Below are 10,609 nucleotides of genomic sequence, written 5' to 3'. Positions count from 1 at the left end.
ATCGAGGGCAGGAAAGCCTGGAGTTCCTTGTGCCCCCTTGCGGATTGTACCATTTCAATCGGGGGAGGAAAGGACTAAGCCAAATTGTGCCTTTCAGCTTATTCCGTTCGTGGGTTGTTGGAGGGTCCGGAGAACCTTCTAGCGTGACGTAGGAAGGCATAGAAGGCCATTACAGCCACGTTGGTCCCTGAAAGGGGCGGGTGGGGGAGATCACCCGAGTTGGCAATACTTTTTTAAAAAAATTTTTATTAAGAGCAAGAAAATGGGGGGAAAGGGCGTGTAAACTCGGATTTTCCAGAACGCCTTATCAGGCAGAATAATGCTGCCCTTTAGGAACAGGAAATAAAAGAGCAGATTCTCCATCTTTATCATCTAGTTTTGGTATATCAATTTCTACAAATCAAGCTATGGTGGGGAAAAACTCACTTTTCCTTGAGGATATCTAAATTTTTATAGACAATCTGTTATATTATTTATCATTTATTGTAAAAGACCCTAATTAAAGTTTCAGGGACTTGCCCTATGTTTCACCTAGACTAGTTTTTTTCAACCTTGGCAACTTAAAGAGGTGTGGACTTCAACCCCCAGAATTCCCCAGCCAGCAAACTGGCTGGGGAATTCTGGGTGTTGAAGTCCACATGCCTTACAGTTGCCAAGGTTGAAAAACACTGACTTAGTCTATTCAGAATCAATCCCACTTGCTATTTCTGTCAGGCTGAGGACCTCTGAATGAAGTTAACTATAGAAATGGATTAACTGAGCCTGATGTCAAAGACACAAAGCCCCTTTAACCATTGGATGGAATTTATTTATTAATAATTTTTAAAAGCATATATTGGTCTTTTAAAAATATTTTATGTCAAAATTATACATACATTCAATAGAATTGTAAATATCACACTAATCATCATCATAAAATTATAAACAGAACTCTAAAAGATTTTAACATATTGCTTAAAAGTCTTCCTTGCTCCTTTATAAAAAAAAAGGGAGGGGAGAAAATCAGTGCTGACCCACAAACCACATAAATAATCCACTCCTGCAATTCAGGTGCACATTTTTCCTTCCAGTATTAAACAGTAATTTTTCAGTCAGGGTTAGGGTCAGAAAAATTAATGCTTATTGATACGTTGATTGATTGATTCCAAATGCCAGCCAAGGGCAATATTTGTGTTTTTAACAAACAGGTATTGAACCAAAGCCATATTAACTATATTTTGGTCTTCAAAGAAAATTAGACAATTGCAATTATAATTAGTACAATCTAGGGTACAATTTGCTTAATAATTTCATATCCTTTTGATGTAAAAACATTTCCAGAGCTGTATACACTATACCTCTAAAATGAGAGCAACAACAAAAATTAGAATTACAATCAACAAAACATTTTAAAGTAACAGAGGTAGGACATTTAAGCCCCTGACTCCAGTCATAAGAGCACTATAAAATAACACCAACAACCTGGAGACAGCAGAATAGAAGAGAAAGAACTGGAGAAAATCACAAAATACAAAGACCTGCAAAATAGAAATAGAACAACTGTGGCAAAAGAAAGCAAAGATAGTACGACTAGTAATAGGCATCTTGGGTGCAATCCCTTTTATAAACTTTATTAATTTTCAGCAAAAGGTAAAATATAAGGAAACAGAAAAAATAAAAGATTGAAAAAATAAAAATCAGAAAAAGAACAAATTTTAAGGTGCAGAAAAGAAAAAATACAAAAAGAAGAAAAAAGCTTCCAACTTTTTTGGTACACATACAAATATATAACACACTCACCTATTTAAATTATAGAGTAGTATTACTTAGTAATATTAGTATTAGAGAAATATTATGTATTAGTATTAACAGTATTAGTATAAACAGTATTAATCATCAAATCCCAAAATTAAAGTTTCATTTCTTTCAGTTTCAACCAAAAAGTCCAAAAGCAATTTCCAAGTAGAAACAAAGCTAGACAAAGTCTTTTCTTTAATCAAAAAAGTCAATTTTGCCATCTCCGCCAACTCTATCAACTTCACCATCCATTCTTCAGTTGTAGGTATTTGGGGGTCCCTCCATTCTTGCACATATAAGAGTCTCACTGCTGTTATCATATAAAGGAATAAAGTTCCTTGTTTTCTTTCAATCTGTTTATCCACTATACCTAAAAGAAAAACCTCTGGATTCAATTGTACATCCATTTTTAAAATTCTTTGAATGGGTGCAATACCAAAACTTCTGGAGTACCACTTGAAAACCATCAGCATGGACAAAATCACCATCAGTCGATTGCCAAAGGCAGCTGTACTTGGAACAGCTTCCATCCTGCAACGATCCCTTTAACACCATCAAACAACATCTGCCTATCCCAGGTCCTTGGGAAGGACTCGATAGGTGGATAAAAATGCTAAATCCAGTCTAAACATCTGGCTGAGTAGACGACCAACAATAATTTATTAAACTTGTATGCTGCCCAACTCTGAATGACTCTGGGCAGCTCACAACAATGAAACAAAGAAATTACAATAAAATCAATAAAAAATAAAAGTAAAAGATGGCAAGTGCAATGAAGCGAGGGGTCACACTCTCCTTTGCCAAAGCCTGGGCAAAGAGCCAGGTCTTCACAGCTCTTCTAAACCACAGTGGGGGGGGGGGGGCGGGGGGGAGGACATCTGTATCTCGGATCCCTTGAAATCAGCTGATTATAAGCATGCTGAGTAAAAAATAAATCCTATGAGTTTAATCAGTCCCTCTGAGTGCAATGGGTTCTATAAGCTGGTGGTCACTGAAACACAATGATATTATATTAAAGAGCAGTAATAAAAAATCGCTTGCCCAAAAAGGTAAACAATCTAGCTTGATTTTACATTAAACTGATTCCAAATTTAAACACCAAATGATTCCTTATTGTTAGTACATCTACTGAGGAATGTGAACACTGTTGAAAATGCAGCTGGTCACCATTGGTTATCAGCAGGCAACAGCAGGCAACAGTACCTTATCTTGGTTTGGGCCTGCTTAATATTGGGGTAAAAGACCCGCTGGGAATTCCGGAAGTGTAGGTTAGTTGAGAAGTTGAAGAATATCCTGGAAGAAGGCAACGGCAAACCACTTCTGTACTGTTGCTAAGACTGCACAGATACGTCCATTAAATAATTAGGAGTTGAGCTCAAATCATAGAGACTTGACTTACTTAATACAGAAATATCCTTTCTGACTCTCATTTTGTTTATGCAGGGGACAACTGCAGAAGACAACCCACATTATTCACTACCATTCCCACACTAAGTAGAAGGAAGTTCACTTTTTTGTTTTTTAAAAAATTTGCCAGCCGTCTGGATGGATTTGCAGAAAACAGATAATCTTCTGAAGGACGCTCCAGTATTAGAGGCTGGTTTTTGTATTCACTATAGGAGAAATCTCTGCAAATACTCAACAATAGTGCAGTTGCTTTGGCTTGTGGAAGTTGAATATTTAAGTCAACGTCATTTGACTCTTTTTGGACTTGGTTTCATCTCTCTGGGACTTCTGTCCACTTTTCTGTTTGTTATGGGCTATGCTGAAACATCGATTATGAATACACGAGGCCCCATGATTTACACCAACTCGAGGCACTTTATACCATCATCCAACCATCATTGTACCATATAATTTTATTTGTTTTCATGATTGATATCCCATCTATCATTCAGAGGTGGAGAGAGAAATAAGAGGAGGGAGCACGCATAGTGAGAGTAATTGGTCCAAAGTCACCACATATAGTTATAAAGACTATATACAACATAGTTCTTGTCTTTATATGCAATAACGACGATGAAGTAGTCAGTAAGAGACTGTAGTTCAACACTGAGGAAATACACTGGAATGTCAGAAGCCTCCCATCCCGAAATCCAAAGGAAAACGACACGTGTTTAGCAGAGGACCTTTCTGCTGCTCCTCGACTCTCTCTAAAACGATTTGGCTGCTCTCTATGGTTAGCATGCCTGCGGGCCTTTCTAGGAAGTATCTCGATCTCTATCATACAACCCGGTCGGCACTTATAGGGCGATATTATTCGCTCCGCCTGGAGCAGCCGCGACGCGGCGCCTCCTGCGCAGGCGCAGTGAGTAGGAGGCGTGCATGTGGGAAGTCTTTTTTTCCGGGCGTCGGAGGCGCAGGAGTTCGGCGGCGTCGGCGGGGCAAAACCGGAGTGCTGAGCCATGCCCAGGGGAGGAAAGCAGCCCCAGCACCAGGAGGAATGGATCGGGGACGGGGAGGAGAAGCCTTGTCCCGGGCAAGGGGCTGGAGGTGCGATGGGGGGAGAAGTCACCAGGGGTAACCTGGAAGAAGCGTTCGTTGCTGGAGGGAAGGAGACTCCTTCGGAGGCCTGTGGGAAACGGGGGGGGGGGGGACGGGTTTGAAAATCCGGGGAGTGGGGAGGATAATTACTCTCTAAAAATTACCCTCCCGCGCCCTGCTTTATAAACAAGTTTCCAGCCATTGCAGAATACCAGGAAAATCCGAAATAAGTAGCTTTCTAATAATTGTATATTTATTCAGAAGGAAGTTCAACGTGGTCCTTGGTAGAGCTGGCCTATCAATCCTAATATAAGCAGCATTTCCAATATAGACAGGGGGTGATACATAAGGAGAAACTTAGTATGTGTGAATGTATGTGATTGTGTTTTCCCTCGTGACACTTTTCTTCTCTCTGTTCGTCTAAACCAGCCTCCTCTCTCTGGTTTACTCCTCCTGTCCACTTATCCAGTTTTCTCCGGCATATGTTTTGGGATGTAACGCCAATCATCCAGGCCACATTGGCTGATGTGATAGGAGTTTTAGCCAAGGCGCTAGGCTTGGGAAGGGGTAACTTTTAGACAAGGCCCATGGTTCTGTTTTAAGAGTGCTCCTGATATGTGAAATGATAATAAGTACACCTTTTGCCGTCTCACATTTGATTTGTATCCAAAAGAGATACTGAAGGGGCTAAAAGTGAGTATTGTGTATTGTTATATTGGAAATGCACCGGTAGGGACTGTTGCCTAGATAACAAACTGGGATAACTGCTTCAGAAAAAGCCAGTACACATTGCGTGATCTTTAATTAGTGGAGCTTAATATATGGTATTTATTTGATATTTTATTTAATTTCTCATTTCCTAAGAAAGAGGATAAGGAGACAAACATAAATATCCATAGTACTGCAGCTGAATAAACATGCAGCCCACCTAACCAAAAAGATCTATTGTCCATAAATATGGCAGTATAATATTTTAACATTTGCGCTATACTCTAGGCTGGTGTTTCTCAACCTTGGCAGCTTGAAGATGTGTGGACTTCAACTTCCCCATGCTGGCTGGGGAATTCTGGGAGTTGAAGTCCACACGTCTTCAAGTGGCCAAGGTTGAGAAACACTGCTGTAGGCTGTCAGAGTGTTTTACATGCCGGCTCTGGGTGGGTATGATTAACTCCCATTGGATGGACTGAGCGAGCAGCTTGTCTAAGACCACCCTTTGTTCATAGCAGTTGGAGAGAGACTTGCTGATTTACAGTACAGTACAACCTTTCATCAATTCTGCTTCCATATGTTGTTTAACTCCTATCATTCTCATTCCCATTTGGGAAGGCTGCACGTGTCCATCCCAACTGGTCTACATATATAATGAGAGGGTGAGAATTAGAACTTCCTTAGAGCAGGGTAGATGGACCAAACTGGATTACTTTATACTTGAGAATTGCAGGTTTTCTGCTGGAGCCCAAAATATTTGAAATTCAGCATATGGCCATCCTATTGTCCCATAAATCTCTTTGAGTTTGGTTTGACAGAGCCTAAATTTTCCTTTTCCCTCTCCTGTTCTCTTCTTGCCAAAAGCACATAGTTCCTCCTGATCCTAATTCTTGTGTAAGGTGTCTTTCTTAACCTTCTTTCTGCTCCCTGTTTGCCATACTGGGTTGCCTCCTGTGCTCTGTTGCTGTTAAATTTCTTCCATATGTACCCACAACTGCCCTAGAATCTCTGTTGTTAACTTTTCCTGCCTTTCCTTTATTTAGTCATCTCTGTAATCCTTGAGCCCCTTTTTCTAGCACAGAACATTTCATCATGCTTAGCACAATATACAACAAGTTTCATCATCCTTAGCCAGCATGGTTGATAGGAGTTGTAGTTCAACTCATTTGAAAGGTGCTAAATGGAGGAGGGTTGCTATGATTCTTTCTTGTTCTGAAGAAAGGCAAAGAGTCCTTGGCAAGATTTGAGGTGTCAAATCCATTGATTCAGCATTATTTAATATAAACCAGGAGCCTGTTTACTGAACTACAGCTCCCAAGATTCCTCACCATTGTAGCTGCCATTGGACTTCAAGCAACTTTGGGAGATCCCACAGATTCTCTGGAGAGCTTTCCCAGTTTTATGTGGCCCAATGAAATCTCTTTTGCTCCTTGTTCATTTCATCCTGAGCTGTTGTAATGGCCTAATATTGCTGTGGAAATTTGTGAAAGCATTCATAACTTCTGAGCTCCAATTTACAAATGCCCAGATATTTGGGGAAGGTAAGGCATTTGATTAGGAACAGAGCTGGCAATTATATTTATTTTCCTGTTAGGCTCCTGAACATTTAACAGCTGTCTGAAAGGCAAAAGTTAGCACCTTAATCTTTTTTCTAAGTCTGGGATGGAAAACAGTACATACCCTTCTGCATGTAGCTATTAAAAGACTCTGGAAACAAACGCATGCATTCACTCACTCATAAGCAAACCACCCTTAGTAATTTATGGGCAAAAAGGCTGTGAGAGATCTAGTTGGGATGAAAGCAACTGGGAAGATTGATTGAGGTGAGAAATGCAAGATATTAGGCTCAAACAAGTAAGTTAATTGGGGGTGGGAAGGGAAAAAATAATGGGGTTGGGAAGAGTCCTGCAGATTGTGAAATAGGATGCTTCCTAATTAAGTAAATAAGGCTAATCTACCTGCTTACTGTATGATGACCATATTTTATTTTCCTGATGGACTCCTTGTGTTTTTAACAGCTGCGCAGCAGATGAAATCCAAACTAGACTCAGTGTTAACTCACTGTTTCCTTGGGTAGGTTCTGGAGGCCCAGGGCCTGTAGCGCTGATTGGTGCCCAGATCCACCTTTAAACAATTGTCTCCCATCAGCTTGCTAGTTCTGGGACTCCCTCTCTAATTGCCCACAATGCCCTCAGCATAACCTCACTCAAAGTTTCAGCTTTTTAAGCTGCTATGTGGTATGAATTATTTTTTTTTAATGAATGCATGAGAACATGGGTTTTTTCCCCCCTTCCCTAATTTCAGGAAATTTATTTGCCACAAGTGTCTCCTCTTAGCATCCATTGGCAAGTAAAATATTTTGTTTTATATTTTGCCTGTCTGCATTGTTGGGAAAAATGGAGGCCTTTAGTAGAGTTACCGTTTGAGTTTTCCACAATGCCCTGGAAGCAGAACTGTCAGGTACCTTGTGTAGAATTGTACTAATGGATTCCAAGCCCTGTTCAAAGGTGATCATCTGGTGCTGTGAATAGGGTCTGCTAATATATAGTGGAGCCTACCTGATGGCTCTTTGCCAAAGGCCCTCAGTCCAGGAGCCAGTTCTCCTGCCAGTCGTGCTCAGTAAGATTTCTGTCTATCTTGCCATTTTTGCAATATTTGTTATCAGAAGAAGTTGGAGCAAGTCAACATGGTTTCCTCTCTTCTAGTAGTGTTTTGCTAAGCTTGAACCCTTCTCCTTCTTCTTTCCTCCTTTATTGGCAAATTGAATCCGCCAGTTTCTAGTATAACCCACCAAAAAGCTTGCAGAAGTTGTTAGGAAAAGCCTGGAATACCAATTATAATAATAATGCATTTAAAAAAAAATAGTTTCAGCTTTTTAAGCTGCTATGTGGTATGAATTTTTTTTTTTAATGAATGCATGAGAACATGGGCTTCCCCCCCCCCCCCTTAATTTCAGGAAATTTATTTGCCACAAGTTCCATTGGCAAGTAAAATATTTTGTGGGTTAGGTTTGGTTATTATACTTTTCTCCTGTAATTCTGCTGAGATGGTTCAGGACAATATTCAATATTAGAGCTGGTTTGCAATTGCTTTGGATTCAGTTTCAAAAAAGTGCTTCGGAACATATGGGTGCGTTAATATAGCACCTCTTGGTGACTTTTTCAAGCAGCCTCATATTTCCCATGGATGGTGTTGCAGCTGCTTGGAAGAATTGCAGACAGGTGCTGTATTGCCATCCTGGCTGTTCAACAACACCTTTTCTGAATTATTTCCAAAGTACTGCACAGTCCCACTCAAGAGTTTTCCTTCTACCATTTTCTGAAAATGACTCTGTAAGATCAGCTAGGGAGAGAAAGTACAATTGGACTCAAATCAGCATTCTGCCTGAATATAGTTTTTAACAGGCTTTCTGAGTCCTCATCTGAAACACAAATACAAAGCTGCTTTCTTAAGACAAACTATTTTAGTTAAATGTCAGGATGTGGATAGCTCCTAAAGGTAATGCACTGTACATAGTCATCGAAAGTACAACAGTCCATGAGTTCAATTCCTGGTAGAGCATCTGAACCTGCCCTAGATTGACCATTACGCAAAATAAGCATATGCTTTGGGCACCAAGAGAAGGGGCACCACAAAGTTTTAGAGAGCCAGCTCGGTCTAGCAGTGAAGGCTCCGGGCTAGAAAGCAGGAGACGGTGAGGTCTAGTCCCGCCTTAGGCATGAAAGCTGGCTGGGTGACTTTGGGCCAGCCCCTCTCTCTCAGCCCAACTCACCTCACAGGGTTGCTGTTGTGGGGAAAATAGGAGGAGGAAGGAGTATAAGGCTTGCTTGTTTGCTTATTTATTTATTTAATTTGTATGCCACCCATCTTCCCCAATGGGCAACATTACCACCTTCAGTTTGTTTGTGTGTGTCTGTGTATTAAAAAGAGTGGGGTAAAATATCATCATCATCATCATCTAGGCACTTAGTTGAATTTGAAATGGGTAGTGAACTAAGTTGGTTTGGCTTTTTTTTTTAAATTCCTACATTTGGTTTGGATGCTCAGAGCAGCGCTGGTGGAGGTCCCTCTGATTTTATACATATGACAACCACTCTGGGAGGCAGCTTCAGCAGAATAATAGTGATTGACCTGACATCTCTGAGGTTCCATGGTCCCCTTCAACTCTATGATTCAAGTGAAGACTTCAACTTGCAGCTCCCATCCAATACTTTAACCATTATATCACACTGGCTCACGCTTTGCCAAACACGAAAAATGGTTTTCAGTTTGCCAGTAGTCCCATCTCACTCTTTACAAGGCAGAGAAGTCTGTTTCGGTTGGACAGAGGGCCAGATGGTGCAGATCTTGGAGCTTCTTCAGGACAATGGTGCTTGACAGCTCTTGGTTTGATTCTTTTTGTTTCTTTCAGACAAAATAGTCAAGAAGGGGAAGAAGGATAAAAAGACCAAAAAATCGGTAAGTTTCAGTCTCGTTGCTTAACGGTTTTACCATAGCTGTTTTTGGTCAAGAGGAGCTAGAGGTTCACACATGTGGAGCCTCTCTAGCTCAGCTTTCTGTTCTGGCTGTTCTGCCTAGGAATTCTGGGAAATGTAGTCTCAGCTACTTTGAGGGGCACAACACTGAGCAAGACTACTTCAGCTGTTCACATGTTTAGAGCATTTCCAGCATTCGTCCTCTGCTATGAAATATTTGCACAGCATTTTTGTGCAGTTACGTGTGTTACGCTTCTTCAGCATCCCAGACTTATTTGTTGTTCTTATCTGATATATCCCTGGCCAGCTCTCTTTGATCCAACACTTTACCCCTTTGAGCTTGCCTTAGAGCAGTGTTGTCCAAACTTGGCCACTGTAAGATGAGTGGACTTCAACTCCCAGAATTCCCCAGCCAGCCATGCTGGCTGGGGAATTCTGGGAGTTGAAGTCCACTCATCTTACAGTGGCCAAATTTGGACAACACTGCCTTAGAGAAAGACAGCAGTACCACCATGAAATTCAGAGAAGGCTATTTTTGGCCAGGATGTTGCCCCGTCCCATTTCTTTTCTTCTACGATGTCTTTTCTTCTATGAGATAGAAATTTGTAAGATGAAGCTTTTAAGTTAAATTTACACATGTGTTTTTTTTAGCTTAAGTTTGAAAAATAATGGAAAACACCATCACTATCACTATCCCATTGTGAAAGGCAAGGTGTTTAAATGCTCCAGTTCTCTTTCAGAAAGCAAGCAATAACTGGAAAAGGATCACATTTCCCCTTTTCTGCATATGCTATCCACAACTGATTGCATAATCAGTGATGTGATGTCTTCAGAGTTCCTGGAAGTAAAGTTTGTGGAGCAAAAATCAAGCCTCTGCCTTAAAATGCTTATCTCAATCTCTTAAGAAGCATAGTTCTTTAAATATGGGTCTGAGTCTGTCTGGTATAAGTTGGGGGAGAAGCTATTCTTGCAATGCTTTTATTCAGTTAAACCCTGAATTTTGGTTCCTAAAGTTTCAGTAACATGGAAAAGGCACAGGGAAGGGAGCTGAAAGCAGTTATTTTGCAATTGTTTGTTAAGAACTGCCTAGGATCAGTATGTCAGACAGGCAGCCATAAATCTTCTTTAAATAAATAAATTCCATCATCCTTTCGGTAGGATGAGCA

At 40.6% G+C, this 10,609-nt stretch overlaps 1 protein-coding gene across 2 annotated transcripts in view; it reads left to right on the top strand.

Annotated features, from left to right (window-relative positions):
• The first annotated feature begins 4,109 nt into the window (after positions 1 to 4,109).
• ABCF1 (ATP binding cassette subfamily F member 1) overlaps positions 4,110 to 10,609 on the top strand; it is a 30,202-nt gene continuing 23,702 nt past the window's right edge. For both annotated transcript variants that reach the window (XM_025174117.2, XM_007439736.4), the window contains exons 1-2: positions 4,110 to 4,269; positions 9,380 to 9,426. In XM_025174117.2, coding sequence (XP_025029885.1) covers positions 4,182 to 4,269; positions 9,380 to 9,426 — 135 coding nt within the window. In that variant the 5' untranslated portion in view covers positions 4,110 to 4,181. The remainder of the gene's footprint in view (positions 4,270 to 9,379; positions 9,427 to 10,609) is intronic.

This window comes from Python bivittatus, unplaced genomic scaffold (assembly GCF_059951505.1).
Source record: "Python bivittatus isolate LINGU-HERP-01145 unplaced genomic scaffold, Pbiv_v1 ctg000080_np1212, whole genome shotgun sequence".
Lineage (NCBI taxonomy): Eukaryota > Metazoa > Chordata > Lepidosauria > Squamata > Pythonidae > Python > Python bivittatus.
This window is presented reverse-complemented; position numbering and strand designations above follow the sequence as displayed.